This window comes from Poecilia reticulata, chromosome 4, assembly GCF_904066995.2.
Source record: "Poecilia reticulata chromosome 4, P_reticulata-male-v2, whole genome shotgun sequence".
Classification (NCBI taxonomy): Eukaryota; Metazoa; Chordata; class Actinopteri; order Cyprinodontiformes; family Poeciliidae; genus Poecilia; species Poecilia reticulata.
Window position 1 is genome coordinate 12,666,999 of NC_088833.1, and position 25,555 is coordinate 12,692,553.

The 25,555-nt window shown below is 36.6% G+C and overlaps 2 protein-coding genes across 8 annotated transcripts; both read left to right on the plus strand.

Annotated features, from left to right (window-relative positions):
• Positions 1-25,378, plus strand: LOC103463443 (thromboxane A2 receptor-like). Of its 6 annotated transcripts, none has more exons than XM_008406797.3 (4): positions 15,039-16,351; positions 21,565-22,422; positions 22,884-23,014; positions 24,275-24,459. In XM_008406797.3, exons 1-4 carry the CDS (start codon positions 16,349-16,351, stop codon positions 24,318-24,320), a joined length of 1,038 nt encoding a protein of 345 aa, XP_008405019.2. In that variant the 5' UTR covers positions 15,039-16,348; the 3' UTR covers positions 24,321-24,459. The 6 variants fall into 6 exon arrangements, with proteins under 6 accessions (XP_081462363.1, XP_008405018.2, XP_008405017.2 ...); XM_081606238.1 differs by having other exon boundaries at positions 22,968-23,014; XM_081606237.1 differs by lacking the exons at positions 15,039-16,351; positions 22,884-23,014 and adding an exon at positions 1-129 and having other exon boundaries at positions 24,275-25,378.
• Positions 17-12,858, plus strand: LOC103463442 (thromboxane A2 receptor-like). 2 transcript variants are annotated; one of them, XM_081606240.1, is made up of 3 exons: positions 17-129; positions 7,658-8,516; positions 12,410-12,858. In XM_081606240.1, the coding sequence occupies exons 2-3, from the start codon at positions 7,725-7,727 to the stop codon at positions 12,752-12,754; spliced, it is 1,137 nt and encodes a 378-aa protein (XP_081462366.1). In that variant the 5' UTR covers positions 17-129; positions 7,658-7,724; the 3' UTR covers positions 12,755-12,858. The 2 variants fall into 2 exon arrangements, with proteins under 2 accessions (XP_081462366.1, XP_081462367.1); XM_081606241.1 differs by lacking the exon at positions 17-129 and adding an exon at positions 1,962-3,721.
• Positions 25,379-25,555: the final 177 nt, after the last annotated feature.

A 25,555-nucleotide genomic window follows, 5' to 3' on the forward strand; every position in this document is an offset into this window, starting at 1 on the left:
TGGAAAAGAAGTCAGTGGGAACTCCTCTGGCCGTGTTTTTGTGCCATCATATTTTTTTCTTGTATCTGTGCATAACCGACAAATTTTTTGTTCTCCGTCCAGGAAGATATTTTCAATGTCAGCAGTTTGGTAAGTTTCATTTCAACCACAAGCTTTCCTTCTCAAATCACTTTCACAACCACAAGACAGCAGACATAACGATCATGCTACTTGACAGGTCTGTTCATGTCGTTGCTCATTTTTAGTCGTAATGTATAAATCTAACTTGTTGATATACACCAGAATAAATTTGTTTTCTACATGCAACAAAATCTCTTTGAAGCGTAACCCTGTAACTTAAACAATGTTGACATGAGTTTATACATATTTACAGATATATTTTCAAAGTAATTTTCATTTTTTGAGATGGTCTAAGGCAGGAGTCCTGAAATCCGTCTCTCTGGTGTCCCGTAACTTTTAGATGCGTCTCTGCTGCATCACTCCTGAGTCAAATAATGAGGTCTGACGGTGAATGGCAGTGGGGGCTTGAGTCATTTCCTCAGCTTTGATTGAATTAAAGTGGTCACATTATGCAACATTCTAATGTGAAGTTAAGGATTACAAAAGCAAAACTGAAGACATGTTGAATGTTATTTATCAGAAGCATCCAGAGAAATAAGTAGCATCTTAACATAAGCTACGCTAGTGAATAAATTGAGCTGCTCCCTTTTCTTTGTTTACTTGGCGAATTGAGAGGATTGGTAGCCTGATGTTGAGAAACGATTGCTTCCTGAACTGTGTTGAGGTTTTACATTTAACCCAATTGCTAATGTTTGCCCTTGATGTACGTAATGCATCATACATACATGAAACTTACCGGAAATTGCTTGTGCTGTGTGGACAACTATCCTCCACTGTGAAGAGACAAGTGCTGAGCTAAACTAGGTGGCTGCTAAATAATAACTCAATATTTGGCCAACACAGACTGAACGGCTTAGTTCACTTCCTCCACTGCCATTGCTAAAACTACAAACAGACGACAATTCTCAAATAGAGCCGAACATAGATGTCAGTGTTCACATATTCTTCTGTTAACTGATTTGCCCAGTAGAAAAACTACGGGGGAATCCAAGTGAAGGGGACGACGCCCAGACTAAGCTGTAAGCGAGGTTTGGACAGAGCGGATTAGTGCAGGAAGGCAATGGTGAGCCGAGAGGTTTGGGTACAATGTTGCAAATGTTATTTTTTTAATAGGTTTAAAGTGCTTTATCTAAAATTGCAACAGATAACATCTGCTTTTCTGCTTCAAACGTGCTGTGAATGTTTGTTGAAACTTGCTCTGCGAGTTCAGATCAAAACTTGAGGCAGTAACATAATTATAGGTGGTGCTGCTTTAAGCTGCATAAAAACATCCAGTGTTTCCAGCTTAAATGACTCAGTGACTGCATCTTACTCTCTGAAACAGCTCAGGCAGCGTAACATCAACTGTGACATCTGGGATGAAGCTGGAAGTATTCCATTGAAACATGTCAGGCATGTCTGAAGAGGTATAGAAAATAGCTGTCTAACAAAAGAACCTTTAAGGTTCTTTTAATTATTGTCTTGCACTGACAATATCTTACCACAAAAAATAATTTTTATTTTATAAAATTGCATGAATTACAGCAGCCTTCAATTAAATACAATGTAATACAATTACAACACATTTCAATTGAATTTTTTTGTCCTACTATGGTTTAAGTGTGGATGACAATATAAAATCTGCAATAATTTTACTGACTGAATTGCAATAAGTATCAAACATGGCCACATTAATGAAATAGCACGGTGAATACCATGCCTGTGTTGACAAAGAGGTGAATTTGTGAGATTTGCTGATATAGCTGTTGCTTTGCCAGAAAATGATTTACTATGAGTCACATTGCAGCTGAAAGGGAATAAATATTTAAATATTTAAATGCATTCTTATGAGACTCTGTTGCAGTGACAAAAAGACGACCATGTTGTGTGCTCATAATAAATGCTATGGATAAATGCTGTTTGGTGAATTAATATAAAACATCATCCAGAAATTCCAAGACCTCTTGTAAAGTTCTACATTTTAGCTCTTTTTTTGGTTATTTGTTATCTGCTATTATCCCCTCCTCTCTTTCAGCTTCATTTAAGAGTCTTCATGAACAATTCTTTTCTGGTTTCTGCCCTGGTCATGGAATCTGCTCGCCTGAGATTCACTAATGTCCTTCCCATGGCCATAGTTTCTGGTCTGGTTTCTCATTCTACTCGATTTGTGTGCGGCCTTTTACATAGTCTCCCACAGTATTCTCGTTCATAGGCTTTTATCCATTAGCATTAACCACACACCCTTTGACTGGTTTCAATCATATCTTCCAGGCCATTCTCACTTCATCCAACCAAAATCCTTCTGATCCCACTCTTCCACTGGTTTGACTCAAACTTACTTAGCAGTGATAAAACATAGAGTCATGGGCACAAAATCCACCCTATCTAAAGTCAACAATTTCAATTTGTATAATGACAGGTCATTGGTTTCTCTCTGCCTGCCTTCAGGTTAAAAGTGGGTGTCATAAAAATGATCAGAGCTGCATACTTCTTTCTTTGTATCACCAACCAACTGCGTCATTCCCTTTGCCCATGTTTTGCCTCCATCCTGGTCCACAGTCTTGCAACTTCTTGAATCAACAATTGTAGCGCTCTTTGGTCTCTCTCACTAATCCCTCCAGAATCCCAAATAGCCCAGAATTCAGCTGACCATAGCATTACTAAAATCCTCTTATTTTCGAACATCACCCCTGTTCTACAACAACTTCACTGGCTTCCGGTCATATACAGAATCCAATTTAAAATGTTGTTGTACACCTTCCGAGCCATCCACAGCTTCTCCCCTTCCTGTCTGATCTCCTGTACATCATCACTCATTTACAATGTCTTTGTTTTTCTTTTTTCACCTCATTGTTCCCTCTGTCTACAGCCTTTTCTTTCTGCTACCCAACTCTGGAACTTTTTACCTCCAGCTATACACAATTTTGACTCTCTTCTTATTTTCAAATCACAGCTCGAAATGCATCTGTTAAAATTTGTCTTTTAATTGTAATATCTTTTTTGGTTTTTTTCCCCCTTCTACATCTGTTTCCATTCTTTGTGTATTCTTGTTTAGTTTTTTTGTTTCTTGCAAATTGTCTTTGGGTGTCTCAAGAGACACTAGCAAATGAAATGTGTTATCATCATCATTATTGATATGTATGACATGTATGCAAAGCAGATTAACAACTCACAGTTACTAGTAAGTGTATACATTATTATGGCATGAATGAGAGAGGTAAGCTAAAAATGTAAAATGTAATACAGGATTTCAGGCTAAAAGTCCTGCAATTACTAAAACCTGAACATGGGAAAAGCTGAGAAAATCTCCCTAAATGTTTTCAAAGGGTTAGTCTGAGTGCACTAATGCAATAATTTATTTATAGTTACCATGAGGTAACTATACCATGAGGTCACAGGAGTAAGTCCATATTAAATAGTTTGCATAATTAATATGTAAACTATACAAAAGAACTTGAACTGATGTTTGCAAACTTTGTTGTGAAGTTAGTAGAAGTTTCAGACTAATCTGTGGTTGAACAATGGATCTAATTTTCATCTTACAGTGACAAGGACAAAAATTGGCTGACGAGATCACAGGGAGGGTTACATGGCAGATGTCGAGCTAATTCACAGTATTCTGGTGAGTTTAGCTTAATGCTTTGAATATTCAAAAACACCTTCCTTTTTATCATCATAAGCCCACAGAAGAAAGTACTGTATGTTCAGACAGAAACAGTGGGATGCAAATGGTGGGACTCCAGCCAGAAAACCAAAACAATGATCCTCAAGTTCAGTAAGAGGTCATTTTTGTGTTGTCTTCAGCAAAGATTGCAAACATGTTCTACTGATTGCTAGAAACCAGTAGACCAGTGCTAAATATTAATTGTTTTTATTTTATTTTACCCTTATTCAACCAGAAAAGTCCCTTTAAAATATATTTTTCTAAGGACGTCTTGACCAAGACGCAGCAAAGGTTACACAACAATTACAATTAGTAAATGCTACGGATGTTTTAACTAGGTTGTTAATTACCTACAAACCCACATGTTGTTGTAAATATAAAAACTTACATCAAAGTAAAAATAGAAGTTGTTAAAAGAGTTAGCACAGTTCATTTTTAAAACTAAGACTACCTCGAACTGCTCCTGTTTTAATTACCCAGTGAGTTTGATTCTCCTTTCAACTGTTTCCTCTTTTTCTCCAAATTGAATTCCTTCAGTTATCTAATCCAAATAATATGTTGACTCTTAATACTGACTCTACAGAATCCCACTTTAAAAATGCAAATCATCACTTTATTAATACATTGTACGGGTGGCTTTTTTAAAACATCTGGCTTTATAAATTGACAGCCTCTAACTTTCTAAAGAAACCAAAGAGGGATTTTTTCAGAGATGAATTCTAACTCTACACAGGCGTGCGATTGTATGATTTTAATTTACATAGTTATTATAACCACAATTTGCATAGGTTCAGAAAAAACATTCCCAGGTTTCAGGTACACATTTTTACAACATAGACATATCAGAACAGCTCTCTATTTGCATAGTACCAGCTCTTCCATCCATTTTTGTTTGTGGGAATATCACATAAAAACGTTAAAATGTGATACCAAAGTAAAACGTGTCAATGTGTTAAAATGTTGAGCAACTATGGAACACGTCTGTGTGTCACAATAGCTGTAGTTTTATTTTTTGTTGTTTGTTTTTTATATTATTTCACCAACAGGACAGTAAAATATCAAGATATCTGAATTCATTTTTCTCAAATTCTCTGCATTTGATAATTAACAAACTATTGTATTGAATCGATTGTGCTCTGAATTTACAAAATAAAAATGGTCACAAATTATAGCAAAACTATACAATTTAAAATGGATACTTAATAGTTAGCACTATGGAGGGAAGGTCAAAACACATAGTAGGTACAACATTTCAATTGAAGATTGCAGTTGAAATTAAATGCACTCTAACAACCATTGTAAGCTGATAATGACATCCAGCTGTACCATGGTATGCGACAGCAGCAGAAAACCCACTCCTGTCTGGCCTTCTCCATAGATGCTTCAACGTGCTGTTTTTAATCTAAGCTTCACTCTGCAGGCCATCTGTTTTTTCTCCCTCCCCCCCCTAAAAAGCATCACTCACATACCAAGCGGATGAAGTCTTAAGGTTTACTTAAGTGTGATAAAGTGCAGCGATCCGGACACCCACATTTCATTCAACATCCAACAAGCTTTTATCAGTCACTCAGGCAGGAGAAAGGAGGATGAGGGTTTAAAGTCACTCAATAAAGTTAACGCATCCACTGTTGTACTCCCATGCTGTATTTGCAGATCTGTACCCTGCTTTTGCTTTGTCCTTATGAACGTTTTTCTGATTTACATGTACTGATAGTAAAAACCTGCTTGAGGACAGATTTTTTTTTTCTTTCTGAGCTCGTAATCTTAACTTTTTTTACTGCCCTACTTCTCTTGAATGAAGTAAATAAATGGATCACTACTGATAATATTAGAAGAAGCACAGACATAAATAAGAAAAAAAACATGTATTTACAGACTTTCATGAATTTTATTGGAATTTCCTGTGATGAAAGTGTGGCTTGGATTTGTAGTCAACCCTCCAAGCTAATGTGATGCTAAAACACCTTTTACATTTCCTGCCAAAGAAAAGCATCCCCAGACTGTGAGTGATAGTTTTATCATCACACATACTGTTTTGTATGTAGGCGAAAAAGGTTTTTTTTGCCTCATCTGGTTGGACCACCCTCTTCCACAAGTTTGCAGTGCCCTCTACACGGCTAGAGGCAAACTGCTTCTTTCAACAATAACTTTGATCCTGCTGCTTTTCCTCCCAGTTTAGACTGGATTAGTTCTATTCTTCTAGTATGTTAGCTTTGGTGTGAAGTAATTCTTTGGTAGGTTTGCAGTTGAGCTGTAACACATCAACGTTTGGATGACAAACTGAAAACTGCTGTGTAATATGATCTACAATAAGTATATTGTTTTATAACATAACCCTGCTTTGAACTTCTCAACAATTTTAGCTTAAACTTGTCTGCTGTGTTCCTTGGTCTTCAAAAGTTGTATCTTTGCAAAAGGTCTAATAAACCTCTATGGTCTTTACTGAACAGCTCTGTTAAATTAATTAACTTTGTTTACTAATTTGATTACTCTGGAGGTAATTGGTTTCATTGGGATGCATTTAGTGGAAGGGTAAATTCATAGTTTATTTTTTTTCTTCTTTGAATGAAAAGCTTTGTAAACACTGTATCCTTTCATTCAGTTTCACAATCCTATTATGCTCTTATCATTACCCACAAATAGAGAAAATATGAAACAGTGGTGAACCTTCACAGGAATGATTGGTCAAGTAGTCACTTCAAGAGCACATTGACAACCAACATTCAAACAAGTTGCTGGTAAAATTATGCTTTATTTATTTTTTATTGTTTGTTGATTTGCATCATGAATGTACGACTTGTTGTTGAATTCTGTTCTCTACGAGAAAATCCTGGACAGAGATTGTCTGGACATTAGTTTGCTGCCTTAATATCAAAGTGAATTTGACGGAAAAAGATCTGAAGCACACCAGCAAATTAATCTTTTTAAAAGCTTTTATGGCAGCGATGGCCTTTATTTGCAGCTTTCAGACAGAAAATGGGCAGAGAGAGAAGCAAACATGCAGCAAAAGTTCCAAGGTTGAGAATCGAACCCAGGATGGCTGCATTGAAGACTAATTGCCTCCATATGTGACGCACCTGCTCTAGCTCTTTACCATGCACCATCAGCAAGTTCAATTGTGAATGACTCCTCCCCCCCAAAAAAATAAAAACACAGGTTGGGAGTAGCCTTGTCTAAGTCCAGTTTTCAAGACATGATGAGACACATTAAGCACACCACCCAGAAACCCTCAAATGTCTTTGCATTCTGCAGAGAAGAGTGAAAAAGAAAAGAACTTCACCCTCATGTCAAGACTCATTGCCAGTTATTATTTTCTTGATGGCTTTTGTTGTGACTAAGGACTTTTTCACAAGGACCAGCTGCTTTGGATGTTTTTGTTGTTGTTTGTTTTCTGTTATTAGATAAAATTGTTCTTTTCTGCACTGTTCTGAAATTGCAGTCTGTCTATAGGGTTTTAGTTTTTCAATGGCACCTGAGGAAATGAAAAAAGTCATTCAATCCATGTTGGACATCCTTCCAAATATTGTGCAGTTCAAATCAGAACAAGAGGAATGTATAAGCATTTTATTACTCAAAAATCTGACATGTCATGGCCCTACACCCCATGGGGTTGTTTACTGCACATACAATTCTGGGTAAACATCATCAAACACTACATTACACGTCCCACCCAAATCTTAGCGATTATGTAAAATGTAAAACTTCAACAAAGTCCAGACTCTGTACAGAGCAAAGGTTAGAACAAGGGGTTAGTTTTTACAAAAAGAGCAACAAATATCCTACCGAAAAGTATGTTTGTAGAATGATTGTGACTTTTGTGTTAATTATTTATCAATTCATCACCTAAAATTTAAGTAAAGTCTTGAATTAAAACTTTCATTTTCATTTGTTTAGGTGAATGAAGTGATTCCCGCAAGCTTGTACCATCTCTACATCACTAAGTGATCAGAATTCCCATCTGATGAGCATCATGAATAACTCAAACTACACCCCATCCTGCTACGCCAACACCACCACTCCATATAGATATAATACTGGCATTAACAACGTTAGCTACTCAGCCACCTTCAGTGCTTTGGGCCTCATCTCTAATCTAATTGCCTTTATTGTCCTCATCAAATCCTTCAAGCAGACAAAAAATAATTCTCGCTCTTTCTACCTCATCTTCCTGGGTGGTCTTGTAGTCACTGACTTCATGGGTCTGCTGGTCATTGGCTCCTTCGTGATTTCGTTTTACGCTACAAGTGTTAACTGGAGTAAGTCAGACCCCACATGCCACTTTTGCAACTTCATGGGTATGTCCTTGGTCTTCTATGGATTGTCCCCTCTGCTACTTGGTGCCACCATGGCCACCCAGCGCTTTATTGGCATCAACCATCCATTTGCAAGTTCCTCCAGAATGACCAAGAAAAGGACTATTTCCATGGTGCTGATGGTGTGGTTCATTGCTGGAAGCATATCGTTGCTGCCACTAGCAGGGTTTGGTAGTTACCACATTCAGACTCCTGGCTCCTGGTGTTTCCTCAACATGACCCCCAAAACAAGTGACTGGAGTTTCGCTCTGCTTTTCTCCCTGGTTGGACTGATCAGCATTGCAACGTCAATTTTGCTGAACACTGTGAGTGTGGTGACCCTGTTCAAGGTTTACTGTGGAGCAGAGAGGAGACAGCGTAGCAGAGACCATGAAGTGGAAATGATGCTGCAGCTTATACTGATCATGACCATTTCCACCGTTTGCTGGTGCCCCTTGCTGGTAAGATGTTTTCTTTTTTCCTCCTTTCTCTTGGAATGGGTCTCCGTGTATGTTCATGACTGCTGTTTTTTGGGATTAATTCAATATTTACACAGTCTTAGCATAAGAGATTTATGTATTAAACGTGAAATAAAATGGCTGCAAATTTGTTTTAGTATAAGGTTGCTTCTACAAAGAGGAGGGTTTGACTTAAACTTTAGGTCTTTTGTCCTCTTTTTTCATCTCAGTACTACAGATGTTTACAACCTAATAAGGCATCACAAAGAGCCAAACTCTTTTTCTCTGCATTCTTTTCTATGCTTCATTTGCTTGTCGCAGTGTAGCCCCTTGACAAGTGAATCTGAGAGCAAGTTGGTTTTATCTTGCATCACAGGTTCCTTTAATCCCTAAATTGACTTAGCACTTTTCAGGTTGTCAGAAGGAACGAAACCATGCCTTTAAAGGAAATGCACGTTATGTGAACCATTACAACATACTGTATGTTCAGTGGGGCAACTCATCCCACTTAAGACTCTACTGTGAGAAAAATGTCACTAAAACTATGAAATAACAACCACATTGTGAAACAGCACCAAGTTTTGACCAAAATCATGATTCTTGAGAATGGGGACAAAACAGGTCTTATGGATAAAGCACAAAATTTGAATAAAATATACACAAAATATATTTTTTTCAAATATCTGATTAAAGTAACCTTAGTCATTTGAGCACAACAATGTATATTTTCCTGGTGTTTTTTTAATTTATTTTAAACATTGTAGTCGGTGGCTGGTGCCTGTAAAAGCCCTTGTCCATGAGCAGAACTCAATACACTAAATAATAGATTAAAACAATTAAAGAAATACTAAAATTATATATTATGACAATTAAGTATAAAAAGTCATATAAATAATTATAAAAGTATCAATAAATTAAATTAAAAATCTTTTTTATGTATTTTCCAACTCCATTGAAATTTGTCCCTAGTTTTTGTCAACACCGTCAGACATGAAAAGAATGTTAAAAAAATCAGGCATTATTGGGGGGCAACAGAACTTCTGAGGACCCCATATGACAACTTCCTTTCTCTTCCTTTTCTGAGAGGGCTAGTTAGCTCTGGTTAGCTTATGTTATTCTTTAGTTTTTTCTTCTTTTTATTCCTCAGTTGTTTGTCACAACCATGATGTGTCAACACCATAACTGACAATTTACAAAACTTTGATGAAATTTTGTGAAATAAAAACTTAATTTTGGTATAATGTAAAGATTTCATGGACCTGATGAGCTACAATATGGCCTCATTCAGAATAACATCATATAAATTTAGGTAGTTTGACATTTTGTCAACTCCGTCAGATGTCAACTCCATCAGAGTTTTTGTGACTCTTTCAGTGAAATTGTTGTCAAATCTCACTTATATGTGAAATTAATTAATTTTAATGTATTTTACATAAGTTGCATTACTTCACATGTATCAAGTTTTTCATTTTACTCCCTAGTTTGTCATCCCCTTCAGTTCTGTGTCAACTCCGTCAGATGGACTTTTGTTGTTTTTTTGTTTTAAATAATATTTATTTTGTTTCTTGAGAAACATTTGTCTGTAAAATGAGTAAAAATATCACTAATAGGGTCATTAAAAAATATTTTATATTTATTTTTGTCAGATGGTGATGACAAAGTTCTGGGTCAAGTCGATTAAAAAAATTTTTGAACTGGGAGCCTGCACATTAGCATCTTTACATTTCCAAAACATTATTTGTCAAATTTGCATACATAATGTTGAGAAATAACAAAAAAGGGAAATTTAATTTGCAACCCCTTAAATACCAGTTTTAGGAAGTAATTCACCCTCCCTCTCCCCCTATAAAACACAAAACAAAAACAAACCAACAAAAAATAGTATGGAAATTTGATTTTTCCATGAGAATCATCCTTGATTGACACCACCTCAATTATCATATTTTTTTGCAAAGTTGTCAAAACTATCCAGAAATAATACAGTATGCAATATACAGTATGTAAACTGACATACTGTATATTGAAGACTCTACATGTACTGACTGAAAGATAAAATCCAAGTTAACCAGGCCCATGGATTGTTCACCTATATATATATATAGGTGAACAATCCATATATATATATATATATATCAGGAATAATTAGCTGGCCAATGGAAGAGATGAAGGCCACGGATGTTAAGACTAGGAAGCTACTAACCATGCATGGAGGATTCCACCCCAAATCCAGCACCCTGAGACTGTACACGAGCCGTAAGGAAGGAGGCAGACGACTAGTGAGTGTGAGAGCCACTGTCCAGGATGAAACATCCAAGATCCATAAATACATCAAGGACAAAGCCTCAACAGACGATGTGCTCAGCGAATGTCTCAGGCAATGGGGAACAGAAGACAAGGTGCTGGAAGTACCATCATGGGAGGACAAGCCCCTACATGGGATGTACCACCGACAAATAACTGAAGTGGCTGATGTCAGGAAAACCTACCAATGCTGGACTCAAGGACAGCACAGAGGCTCTCATCCTGGCCGCCCAGGAACAGGCCCTAAACACCAGAGCAAAAGAGGCTCAGATCTACCACACCAGACAAGACCCAAGGTGTAGGTTGTGCAAGGAGGCCCCTGAGACAGTCCAGCACATAATAGCAGGGTGCAAGATGCTGGCAGGGAAAGCATACATGGAACGACATAACCAAGTGGCGGGCATGGTGTACAGGAACATCTGTGCAGAATATGGACTGGAAGCCCTGAGATCAAAGTGGGGAACACCCCCAAAGGTGGTGGAGAATGACCGAGCTAAGATCCTGTGGGACTTCCAGATCCAGACAGACAAGATGGTAATGGCGAACCAACCGGACATTGTGGTGGTGGATAAAGAACAGAGGAAAGCCGTTGTGGTGGATGTAGCAATACCAAGTGACTACAACATCAGGAAAAAGGAGCATGAGAAATTGGAGAAATACCAGGGCCTCAGGGAGGAACTGGAAAAGACCTGGAAGGTGAAGACCACAGTGGTGCCTGTGGTCATCGGGGCCCTCGGGGCAGTCACCCCCAAACTGGAGCAGTGGCTCAAACAGATCCCAGGAACAACATCAGACATCTCAGTCCAGAAATGTGCAGTTCTAGGCACAGCCAAGATACTGCGCAGAACCCTCAAGCTCCCAGGACCTGAGCTCAGAGGACGAAACAGACCACCCGCGGAGGGTGAGAAGGGAATTTTATATATATATATATATATATATATATATATATATATATATATATATATATATATATATATATATATATAGTTTATTTTTATTAATGTTTCAAACTGTAAAGATTCTCTGCTGCTGTAAAAGCTGTTCTCAACAAAGACCTTCTCTACACTTATCTAACAATTTGCATGCAACTATTTATAATGCAAAGACGTGGATCTGCACTAATCAACTGTTTTCATTGCATTGCTTAGACAAGAGCAACATTCTAACGCCGGCTGAATGTTAAACAGAAAATATAAGACACCTGTAGTCTATTTGTCATGTGAAAAGAAACTTTTTGTAGCATGGTTTGTTGCCACTGGAGAATTTGAGTATAACATGAATAAAGCAATGCTTCAGAAAATGCAACAATTTACATAAAGCAAGTGAGGTTAGCTGTTTTATTGTTATCCTTACCCCACAGGGACATGAAACTGTTAGCATATAACTCACATCTAATTATTTTTCAGGATTTGAGTGTATTTGTAATATTAACCAATTAAATCCTTTTCCTCTTTTTTTCAACTTTTCCAACTCTTAATAATTTTCTATTTTTATCCTTTATTTTTTGTCTTAATCTATTCTAATTCATCTTATTTTCCATCTGCTGACCTTTCTTTTCAATGTTATACCCAAACCAACTATTCTACAACTTTTAGGTCTTCATTGCCCAGACAGCTGTTGCCAGAACCGGTTTTAATGTGATATATCTGCTTCTCTGGATACGCCTTGCATCCTGGAACCAAATCCTAGATCCGTGGGTATACATCCTGTTTCGCCGGTCAGTTTTGAGGAGAGTGAATCCTAATGCTTACTGGTCCCGGACCTCCATCATTTGTTTGTCTTCATGTATTCGTGACAACGTCCATCGATCCGCACGGTCTTCACTGGGAATCACCCTGCGCTCGGATGTCCCAGAGGATCCTGAAAAATCAAATGTGATGCCCCCCTCTCCACCAACATCATCCTCACTTTCTCCATGTTTGATTGGATCTGAGTCATAATTACAGCAGTCACATAAGTGAACCTGTAAATGTGGTCTGCTCTGCTGTTGTTTTTCATAATGAATGTTGTAACCCAGTCCAAATTAAAGGTATTTTGTATTGAGTTAAGTTCATGGAAGGTGTAATAATTTAGAATGTATTAAATATGTTTGCTTAAATATGTTAAAATTGTTTAAAAAATAAGTATTAACAAAAAGCTGTACTTACAGGTCGTGAATAAACAGATGATGAACCGTGCTGAAAAAATGTGGTGGACTTATTAAGAAACGAGTGTTTTTGCAGATATTTAGACTTTCAACTCGACAGTTTTTTAATAGATATCGACTCTACACTCTTGTTTGCAGCTACTGTGATAATTTCAGACCGGAATTCACTGTACAGTAGGTGAAAAGTCATGTAATGCTCGCTAACGCATTGGCATTCATTAGCTCAGTGAATGGACTTGAATACTGTAAGCTAACTCAGCTAACAGAAGACTCAACTAATGTTTCCAACGTGGGAGCGTTCAAGAGTTAAGCCCAGTGCAGAGAGATGAGCTTACACTGAGAGTTTCTCTGACTGCTGGAGGACTGTGTCTACGTTGGACTTTCCTGCTGTTCCTGAATCCTGTGGACCGAGGGACTGGGGAAGGAGCTGAAGACATCTTGCCGACTGGGACCAAGGACAGGTGAAGGTTCATGATTTTCCATGGAGTAAAGGTATCGCAATTCCACGCTTCATCATCACATCAGGCCTGCAACGGGTTTTTGTTTTGGGACTATATTTTAGTTAATCATTGCCGGCTTAGGTGGACATTGAAGTGTGGGCCCACATTTAATATAGGGGTTGTAAACCAAAAGACTGAATTTATTTTTGTTTAATATATGTTCAAAAGTTCAAATCTCATACAGGTGTGTGTGTTTGTTTTTATAGGATAGTATGTGAAGTTTATTATTCTTAATCAGAGCTACATGATTGGGTGAGAAGAATAGAAAAGTACTGGTGTATCATTATTCTAAGGTGAGTGAAACTCAACATAGGTTTAAACACGAGAGTGTATTAAGAGTTATTATTCATAAGTTACTGGGTTTAACGGACTCAGGGGCCCGTACCTACTTTAGAGCGGTATAACTGGGCTTTTTACTCACATGCTACAGGGGTGGTATACACCCAAAGATGTATAGCATTTGTTGAAAGAAAATAATTTGTAAATAAATCTTTCTTTGTGCTCAGCTATTTTTCGGTCTGTGAAACCTACTCCTGCCTGGGGTCCAATCAGAAACTGAAATTTTAAGTTAACTTCCGTTGCAAAAGTCTCTTGAATACAAGAGACTTTGACTGTGACCGTAAGAGACTTTGATAGCGAATGAAAGAGACTTTGATAGCGAATGAAAGAGAGTTTGATAGTACGTGTAAGAGAGTTTAACTGTGAATGTGAGAGTTTGACTGTGAACGTGAGAGAGTTTGACTGTGAATGTGAGAGAGTTTGATAGTTTGACAGTACGTGTAAGAGAGTTTGACAGTACGTGTAAGAGTGTTTGATAGTGAATGTGAGAGAGTTTGATAGTATGTGTAAGAGAGTTTGTAGGTTTTGGCCCTTGGGGCCTCTCATATTGGACTTGAATGCAAGTGGCAACAGGGACAGTGATCATCTTAAGAATTTTAACTGTTTCAAATATTCTTGTTGTCCTATTGATTGATTGGTTTTCATGGATAATCACCAGCCTTAATATGGTTGACCTGTATTCTGCTTGTATCATCTTAAATAATGACCTGACTGACAATGAAAGTGAACGCAGTTCGAACTTCAGATCTCTGAAGAGTTCATTTGCAAATACATTACAATGTATGAAATTGACCAAACTCATGTAGCAAATACAATGCTACCTCAGAGAGAAAAAATTTATATAACCTTCTGATTTAGAAGACATTAATGAATAAATCTATGACATTCTTTCTTGTGTGATTGCAACATTTAGCAATTGGAAATAATTTTCCTAATTCCAATTGACTTCAAACAAGAGACGTTCAGTCTGATTTTACTTTAACTTTAACGAGGAAAAAATGTGATGTCTCTTTTTCTTGTATAACGTTCTTGTTTGTGCACTTTGATGACTGTTAGCTGGTGACCCAAACTAAACACTAAAACTTGATATGAAGCTGCTTTACTTGAACTTGCAATGCTAATATGTCATGTCCTTTTTATTATGTGAACAGCTTTTACAACATGTCAAATTCAAGGTTAAAAACATGAAAGCAATGTAAATGGACAAGAAAGTGCTAACATACTTTGGGGGAAAAAATAAAATAAAACCTGCTTCCGGTGGACACACTTGAATACAAATACAAAGTGTGGTTCTTCTTCTTTAAACTGCATCTTAAAAACCTAGCAATGCACATTACACTAATCACACAAACCACAATTTCTTGGTTTATGTTTTAAACCATTGAGGTTAAATACCTGCATGGTATTAAACCTCTATGGTTTAATAAACATCAATGGTCTTTACTGAACAGCTGGATTTCTATTTTAGCAGCTCCGCTAAATTCATGAACTTTGTTTACTATTTCGATTACTCTGGAGGTAATTGGTTTCACTGGGATGTATTTAGTGCGAGGGTAAAAGGCTGAACACAAATTCATTTAGGTTTTTTTTTCTTCTTTGAATGGAAAGCTTTGAAAACACTGTTTCCTTTCAGTCAATTTCATTATCCTTTTATGCTATTCTGTTGGACTACATCAAGAAAGCAAATTAGGAACTATTAACAAGAGCTCCGGAATAATGTTAAAGTAATTCTTGTTTTCACTTTTGTTCTTTCAAACCTCTCATGTTAACTCCACTGGATAAGACCCAGAACAGACATTTTTATGGTCTGTGTTGTTGCACTGCCTGCATTATTTCTATGCCCTTATCAGGAAGGACTGCAGACACTTGGTGTCATGCCAGCCAAACTGGTTTCAGTCCTCTGTTTATAGGTGCACTTTACACATTGTCGGGAAAGAAATGGTGACTTATTTATTTTTTTGTGCATTTTGTGATTCTTGGTATTCCTTGACTAGGATTTCAAATAGAGACAAAAGGAAAATGTGTTTTTTCTTTGGGAACCGCATTTGACAGTTACTGCCTCCCATGTTTCATTTATAGCTAAATATTCTGTAGATTTTCTTTGCCGAGATGATAAAATGTTCCCTTTTACAAACACTGACCAATGAGGATAACTAGGAATTTTAACAATGGCAAGTGAGAAATGTTTTCCCCCCTACATGAACTTTCCTGTGTATAATGCCAGAGCCCTCCCCCTTTGTTTTCCGGGGAGGAGTGATGCAAGTTAAAGGAAATGTAGCCAGAATGAAACAGATGTGTATCTGAGCTGCGGCAGGAGAGAACACAGCCCGCAAAAGGAAGTTAAGATGACTCTGAATAACTGTTGATGCCCTGCAGTTTTGCTGCATTTTCAGATCAGCCATCACCTGAGACTTTTCACAAGCTACACGCCATTTGATACTTTTCTGTGTGCACTGTTTGAATTACTGTAAACAATCATAGAAGAGCATAGGAATGATTCTGGTAGAGGAGTAAAAACTTTCCTGAGCATTCCAGAGACCACTTTTGTTATGGTAAGTCTCTTTTTCTAGTACTTAATATATTTGTTTATGTGCTTTTCAACAGAACAGAACCTTAAATTATTTGAATTTTCCTTTGAGTATGTGTGCTTATACCAAGATGTGTTCAGTCCTATTTTATCATTTACTTTCATTTTGTTGTTGTCGGTAGCCAGAGGTAGAGGAAATGTGAAAAAACACAGAACACATTTGACTGTATGTCAAAATAACAAACCCATGCTCTTCCTCTTCCTATAGTTTGTTTGAAGTTAGATTCATATGATATTTTAGTATTAAAGCAAGCAGCAGATCAAGCAAGAATACTGCCTGATTACATAACCTGCACTTTAACCTGTACGTTCTCAGACATTTCATGCATGCCATCACAAGTGAAATGTCTGAAATCTTCTGAGGGGTTGGTCATGTAGATTTTAGTTGATATATTTTGGATCAACCTTTCATCATTCCTGTTTGACTAGAGAAGATACAAGAAGAGATAATCAATGAAATCAGACTTCTGAGTTGATAGCATTGATTATCCTTAACAGCACAAAGTGAAAGAGGCTACCGTGGTAAATCAATCCTGTAATTTAAAGCAAACGATGATTGTGCAGACACAAACACAGATTTTCACGCTGAAGTTTGAAAAACAAACAAAAAATGTCTAACTGCCGTTTATAGCCTTTATAGACATCTAACTCTTGTCTTATAGAGAGAATATGAAAAATTGTATTATATTTTTAAAGGGACAGTGATAGGGTTATATAAGTTTTCACCTGTACCCTTGTCCCTTTTGGACAAGGAACTAATGCATAATGGGCAGAAGGGATGTCTTGAGAATTTGTTTATATTCTCATTTCACTGACTATGTTTTGTTGTCTTGTTATTTTGTAAAGTGTGAAAAATTAATTAAATAAATAAAGACATTGTGAGACAATATGTATTGCCTGTGGTTGCAAACCATTCATGTTTCTCATTTGACCTGAAACACAAAATGTTTGATGATTAGTTTAAGTCTCATTTTCCCATACTGATTCTCACACGCAATGTTGGTCTGGACATTTTCATAGTGAGTGGTAATGACCACTTCCCATTAATGGCAGTTTTGAAAGCGTTGCTTTTCTTATGTTGTGCCAAAATGTATTAGCAAAAGATGGCAAGGCTTGACTTCATGAACATTTATACAATGCAAATAACCATATTGTTACTTTCAAATGCTGTGAACGTTGTTTATGACTGGGGTCAAACTGTTGGAAACCAACAGAATTTTGCTTTCTAACAGTTTGGTATGCAGCCTTTTGTCAGACGCACACTTTAAGTCCCTGTAGTTTGATACTTGATACTATAGAACATACAAAGATCAAAATGTGCATCATATTTTATGTGGTTTTGATGTTATTTTACAAATCACAAAAATGATTACATTTTAACTTTGTAACCGTCATAATCTTTCAAGTTTTCTGTTTATTCACGACTGATCTTTTACAAACCTCTGAGGTGTTCATAGAACAACTGTATTTATTCTAAGATCAAATTGCACATGTGTGGGCTATGATGCAGAACTCTAGTTGACCTATCTGTCAGTTTTACAACCATGTGTTTATTTGATTTGGCCTGACACAGAAAATCAAAATTAATACTTAAAATACAGGTTTGCGTTCATGGTGGTCGGGGGGGAATATGTCTGCAAAACACTGCAACCCAAATAGTATTCATATCAACACATTTAATGCAATCGAACTCTCTACATATAACAGTTACATCCTCCATGATTAAGATACAACTGACCCTAAGTGCTGATTTTTGTTTGTTTTTCTGTCAACAATACAAGATCAGTTTCCTCTGTGGTTGACCTTGTCCCACTTTCAAGTATGCAAGCTGAACAATAGCTTTCGGAAAAGTAAATGGGGTTAAGACAAATGTTTCTGCTGCATGTTATTGGAAACTAACAGACAAAATTGACAGACTTGGGGAAAAAAAAGACAAACACAAAAAATTGCACAACAATTTGATTCCACACAAATGCATTCCAGTGATTAGAAACTCTCATAAATAGGATGTTTTTCAAAGTGTTTGACCATCCATTGATCACAGCCTTTGTAATTTTTTAGACACTTAAAGGGACTTCCTGTTTAAGTCAGAGTTGCGTTAGTGGAATTTGTTTGCAAGGTAGTCTTTTCACAAAAATGTTCATATCAAATGCTGCAAATTTTGCAAAAAAATTTGTCTTTTAGCTCCTGGGAAAAATCTGTCATACTCCTGTGCATCTGTTTTAGTTATACAAATGTTTTTTGTCTTTGTGTTTTTAGAGCAGTATTTTCATGGACAGTTTCTGGACACTTGCAGATTGTCAAACATTTTCATCAATAGTTATGCATTAATTCCTCGCAGTTCAAGATTTATTGCACTTGGTTGCATGAGCCTATTTCTTGGTTTTATCACATTTTGCCTTTCATCTGTGTGTCACATTTAGTGCTGGATCTTTAACAGTTTATCTTGCTTTAAAAAACATTGTGTAAAGAAATAATGATAATATATTTACTTTAAATGTGTGTCTAAATCCCACATATAGATGGACTTGTCCACTTTTGGTTTGGGTTTTGACGAAGTGTATTTAGTGGGTTTTCAGTATTCTGACAGACTGTACACACCCGGGATAATGAGTGTTTGAGCTGTCGTCCTGGACCAGACTCACTGGGCTAAAGTCATGCACTATCAGACTCAGGGACTGTTTTTTTGTGGGGGGGGTTTGCTTTCTTTTTTACAATACTGCAATAGGTTTGATCAGTTTCATTAAGTCGTGTAATGTTTAGTTATATATAAAGTGCAATTTTTATTTTTCTCTGATTTATGACAGCACTATTTATTCACTTCTTTCTCTATGGAACTTGCATCGGTCACCAGATGAGCTTCATTGTACTTCTGCCGCATTTTATGTTGGTGCAATGCCAAATGCTATTATTAGATTGTGAGATTTTTTCAAAAGATTTCCTTTCCATGTTTATTCTTGTGATCAATATCCTCAAAATTCATGAAAAACAAATAGTTTGCACAAAGTAAATAACCTTACTATTGTATTTGTGTGCATTTACCCTGAAGAATAATATTTGCTTAAAGCTAAACTTTTCTTAAAGACAGTTTCTTCAATTACACTACACAATGAAAAGCTCATTCCAGGTCACTTGGGGCAACATTTTAGGCAAATTATGTGTCTCTGTATAAATTTCCTGTTTCTCTGTCTCCCAACCATCAGAAACATATTTCCTGTCAGGATGTGGTATCTTTCCCTCTCTATTTTAGTTATGAATTTCCTCAAAATTCATGAAAAACAAATACTTTGCACAGAGCAAATAACCTTACTTCTTTATTTATATGCATTTACCCTGAAGAACAATATTTGCTTAAAGCTAAAATTTCCTTGAAGACAGTCTCTTCAAGGGAACAATGAGAAAGTTCATGCTGGGTCACTTGGGACAACATTTTAGGTAAATTATGTGACTCTATATAAATTTCATGTTTCTCTGTTTCACAACCATCAGAAATGTATTTCTTGTCAGGATATGGTATCTTTCTCACTGTATTTTTGTTAAACTGTCATTTCCCTCATTTTTGACCCCTTCTGCTGCTGTAACACGTTACTGTTCTATAATGTACAAGCTATGTGTAAGGTGCTGTCCCAGTTTGCTTACTCTAAAATTCCTGAAACAATGTTTACCCCACTGCCAGTTCTAAGTAAAAAAAGAGTTATTCATGTTTTCAGATTGCACCCAGGTCTGGCATAAAAAGAAACACTGTTACAACTGACTCGCAATATTTGCATTTCAGGTAAATTTGTTTAGTGTGCCTATGCTGTAAACTTGTTCAAAGCCTGTTTCATCATCTGATTAATTCCTTCCTCCTGCACCAGATGATTTTATCTTTGCAATACAAGAGAGCTGTTATGTATAGATGTTGGGGGGGGTGATGTGGAAGTGCATACATTATTTACATGGAATCAACCTCATGTGGATATGTATAAATGATTTACCCAGGAGCAGCCTTACAATTTATGAAATGTGATGGACAACGTTTTTCAAATCATTTTTTGGAAACACTAGCATAGATCACTCTCTAAATTTAAGCAATGGTGAAGTAAGCATATTTTCCAAATGGATGGTTGAAAAAAGTAAACAATTTGGCAGAGCTTCATTTATTGCATTTTCTTGAAACTTTGCAAAAATCAGAAATGTTCCTGTTATGGGACAATAGCATAGGATATTTCTATGCTATTCCATTCTAATCTATTCTATTCTACAGACGCCTGTTTCTGTTATTGTTTTTATTTTTATCTTTGTTTTTGCGTTTTCTCAACACTTGAATGTTTCAGATAATCCAACAAATATTATTAGAAAAATATTGTCTGAGTAAGTAGAAAATGCTACTCTACCTTTCACGTGAGAATTTAAATTATTGTGGGGGGGAAAAGCAATTAAAATCAAGCTGGCCCTGTGTGAAAAAGCAATCCACCTCCTTAAATCAGTCATTAACTGGAATACATTACATTTTGGACGGTTAATTTTAATTACACATGCAACACCAAAGCTTTTGAACACAAAATAAATTAAATAGAACATGTCTGACATCATGAAATAGGATAAAAAAATTTGGATAGAAATTTTTGCAAAGTCGTTTCTAAGGCTTTGATACTCTAGAAAAAGGTGAGTCATTATCCACAAATAGAGAAAATATGAAACCGTGGTGAACCTTCACAGGAATGATTGGTCAAGTACTCCCTTCAAGAGCACATTGACACCCAACATTCAAACAAGTTGCTGGTAAACTTATGCTTGATTTATTTTTTATTGTTTGTTGATTTGCATCATGAATGTACGACTTTTTGTTGAATTCTGTTCTCTACCAGAAAATCCTGGACAGAAATTGTCTGGACATTAGTTTGCTGCCTTAATGTCAAAGTAAATTTGCAGGAGAAAGATCTGAAAGAATCACATACAATTCTGGGTAAACATCATCAAACACTACATTACACATCCCACCCAAATCTTAGCAATTAGGTAAAATGTAAAACTTCAAGTCCAGACTCTGTACAGAGCAAAGGTTAGAACAAAGGTTTAGTTCTTACAAAAAGAGCAACAAATATCCTACCGAAAAGTATGTTTGTAGAGTGGTTGTGACTTTTGTGTTAATTATCTATCAACTACAATTTATAACTTTCATTTTCATTTGTTTAGGTGAATGAAGTGATTCCTGCAAACTCTACCATCTCTACATCACTAAGTGATCAGAATTCCCATCTGATGAGCATCATGAATAACTCAAACTACACCCCATCCTGCTACGCCAACACCACCACTCCATATAGATATAATGCTGGCATTAACAACGTTAGCTACTCAGCCACCTTCAGCGCTTTGGGCCTCATCTCTAATCTAATTGCCTTTATTGTCCTCATCAAATCCTTTAGGCAGACAAAAAATAATTCTCGCTCTTTCTTCCTCATTCTCCTGGGTGGTCTTGTAGTCACTGACTTCATGGGTCTGCTGGTCACTGGCTCCTTCGTGATTTCGTTTTACGCTACACTTGTTGACTGGCGTGAGTCAGACCCTACATGCCACTTTTGCAACTTCATGGGTATGTCCATGGTCTTCTATGGATTGTCCCCTCTGCTACTTGGTGCCACCATGGCCACCCAGCGCTTTATTGGCATCAACCATCCATTTGCAAGTTCCTCCAGAATGACCAAGAAAAGGACTATTTCCATGGTGCTGATGGTGTGGTTCATTGCTGGAAGCATATCGTTGCTGCCACTAGCAGGGTTTGGTAGTTACCACATTCAGACTCCTGGCTCCTGGTGTTTCCTCAACATGACCCCCAAAACAAGTGACTGGAGTTTCGCTCTGCTTTTCTCCCTGGTTGGACTGATCAGCATTGCAACATCAATTTTGCTGAACACTGTGAGTGTGGTGACCCTGTTCAAGGTTTACTGTGGAGCAGAGAGGAGACAGCGTAGCAGAGACCATGAAGTGGAAATGATGCTGCAGCTTATACTGATCATGACCATTTCCACCGTTTGCTGGTGCCCCTTGCTGGTAAGATGTTTTCTTTTTCCTACTTTCTTTCAGAATGACCCTCACTGTGTATGTTCATGACTGCTGTTTTTTTGGATTAATTCAATATTTACAAAGTCTTAGCATAAGAGATTTTGGTTCAATTTATTTTCATTTTAAATTATTTATTTACAAAATCAACACACTACTAATTGTCTAGATCATATTGAGAATATTTATAATGAACATATACAACACTGCGGTGGCCTGGACAGGTGGCTGATGGACTGGGGACCTGTGTAGACAATGGATGAATATACAGTAAATACTGATACAGTATTTGTCAATCTACTTGCAAAGGCTCCTCATTTTATCGGCTTTTAGTAATTTCCCAAGACATTATGTGAAAATGTCCCAATTCCCTTTATTTAAATTCCATGTGTGTTGGAACATGTACTGTTATGCAGTCATGTCTAACCCTAATTATGTAACATCCCATGCAGATATATATTCTGATGAGTTCACTGACTCTCCCTGCAAGTGATGACATGCTTTTGTTCTTCATTCGAATTGCCACCTGGAATCAGATACTTGATCCCTGGATTTACATCATGATAAAAGTGTGCAAATTAAGGCGAGTAACAAATTACATGTATCAAAATGTGATGGCACAGCTTAAACAGTCACTGTTCATCCCCTCATGTCCTAACTGTGAGCTACAGCATGCCTGCTACACCAGCATGTCAGTGCCATCTGTAATTAAAACCCATGGATGTACATTTGCACAGTGCTGTGATAATAATGCCAAACCATGAGCCATGTCATTATCATGAAACTCACAACATGTTATAGTCTCATCATCTCATGTCCCATCATAATTTTAATGCAATTGACTCTCCATTCTGTCCCACTCAGATAAAGGTGCAGTATGTAACTTTTATAAACAAGGTGGTTTTTATATTAATATTTTTACATATTTGTTAGAACTGTCACTATGTCCTGACAATATAATATGAAACAAACAATCTGTGAATATATGTGTGTGTGCATGTGTGTGTGTGTGTGTGTGTGTGTGTGTGTGTGTGTGTGTGTGTGTGTGTGTGTGTGTGTGTGTGTGTGTGTGTGTGTGTGTGTGTGTGTGTGTGTGTGTGTGTTATTATTTATTTATTTCTCTTGTAAGCTTCTTTGAGTGTTTGAAAAAGTGCTACTATTATTATTATTATTATTATTATTATTATTATTATTATTATTATTATTATTATAAACCAAATAGTTTGGTTTACAAGCATTTTTCCTTAATGTTTTAAACTGTAAAGATTCTCTGCTGCTGTAAAAGCTGTTCTCAACAAACACCTTCTCTACACTTATCTAATGATTTGCATGCAACCATTTATAATGCAACAACGTGGATCTGCACTAATCAACTGTTTTCAATGCATTGCTTAGACAAGAGCAACATTCTAACGCCGGCTGAATGTTAAACAGAAAATATAAGACACCTGTAGTCTATTTGTCATGTGAAAAGAAACTTTTTGTAGCATGGTTTGTTGCCACTGGAGAATTTGAGCATAACATGAATAAAGCAATGCTTCAGAAAATGCAACAATTTACATAAAGCAAGTGAGGTTAGCTGTTTTATTGTTATCCTTACCCCACAGGGACATGACACAGTTAGCATATAACTCATATCTAATTATTTTTCAGGATTTGAGTGTATTTGTAATATTAACCAATTAAATCCTTTTCCCTCTTTTTTTCAACTTTTCCAACTCTTAATAATTTTCTATTTTTATCCTTTATTTTTTGTCTTAATTTATTCTAATTAATCTTATTTTCCATCTGCTGACCTTTCTTTTCAATGTTATACCCAAACCAACTATTCTACAACTTTTAGGTCTTCATTGCCCAGACAGCTGTTGCCAGGACTGGTTTTAATGTGATATATCTGCTTCTCTGGATACGCTTTGCAACCTGGAACCAAATCCTAGATCCGTGGGTATACATCCTATTTCGCCGGTCAGTTTTGAGGATAGTGAACCCTAATGCTGACTGGTCCCGGACCTCCATCATTTCTTTGTCTTCAACTATACGTGACAACGTCCATCGATTCGCACGGTCTTCACTGGGAAGCACCCTGCGCGCGGATGTCCCAGAGGATCCTGAAAAATCAAATGTGATGCCCCCCTCTCCACCAACATCATCCTCACTTTCTCCATGTTTGATTGGATCTGAGTCATAATTACAGCAGAGTCACATAAGTGAACCTGTAAATGTGGTCTGCTCTGCTGTTGTTTTTCATGATGAATGTGATGAAATTAACTTGCATGGTTGCACAAACAATGTGAAGCAACTATCTCCTTATGGCTCTGCGTGTATTTCAGATGTCAGATAGCATCAATCTTTTAATACAAAGACTAAGAAGCATTTACTTGTGTACAGAGATATAACTTATATTCAAAAATATACTTCAACTGGCATCATATATAAAACTAAGAATGAGATGTGTAAGCTGGCATTTTTCTGTTTTTCCTTGTGGATTTTGTATATTTTATAAGCAGCTAATAAGTTATATGGCATAAATATGCTGTATTATTATGCATAAAGAGGATTTTATGCAGTTTGAGAATTACATGTTTTAATATCAAAACATAAGAGTGGTCATTAAGGAAGATTTTCTGATCTTTACAGATCAACAAAAGCAACTTCCTTAATATTTTCTCCTGTTTCTTATCTATCCGCCCATCCATCCATCCACATCTACATGGTGGTTGGACTGCTGCCTATTTCCAGTAGTCATTTGGCGAGAGGTGAGGTACTGTACATGCATTTTAGTATGAACCATAACAATTATAAGATCCAAAGCAGAGACCACCAGTACGTTAAATATGTTTATAAAATGAGTTAATGTTTATCGACAGTATTACTTTCTGCTTTGTGACATTTTTTTGTACCTTTAGTGAAGTGAAAAAATAAACATTTCAATTTCTTGTCTCCTTCAGTGATAATGTGTAATTTAACAATGTGATAGTAATGTGCTTTTTATTCATTACACAAAACATTAAACATCTTTAAAAATGTGGTTTGTCTTTTGTTCTTCATTGTTGTCATTCTGCCTTAAAAAGACATTATTTTGCTTTAACTTCTGCTTCTCAGTGTTGGTGTGCAGTTCTGATCA

Excerpts from the sequence above, each read along its gene's own strand:
- LOC103463442 (XM_081606240.1), top strand. The coding sequence starts at position 7,725 with ATGAGCATCATGAATAACTCAAACTACACCCCATCCTGCTACGCCAAC. Across the intron at positions 8,517-12,409 it reads TTTGCTGGTGCCCCTTGCTG|GTCTTCATTGCCCAGACAGC; the intron begins GTAAGATGTTTT and ends TACAACTTTTAG.
- LOC103463443 (XM_008406794.3), top strand. Across the intron at positions 22,423-24,274 it reads TTTGCTGGTGCCCCTTGCTG|GTCTTCATTGCCCAGACAGC; the intron begins GTAAGATGTTTT and ends TACAACTTTTAG.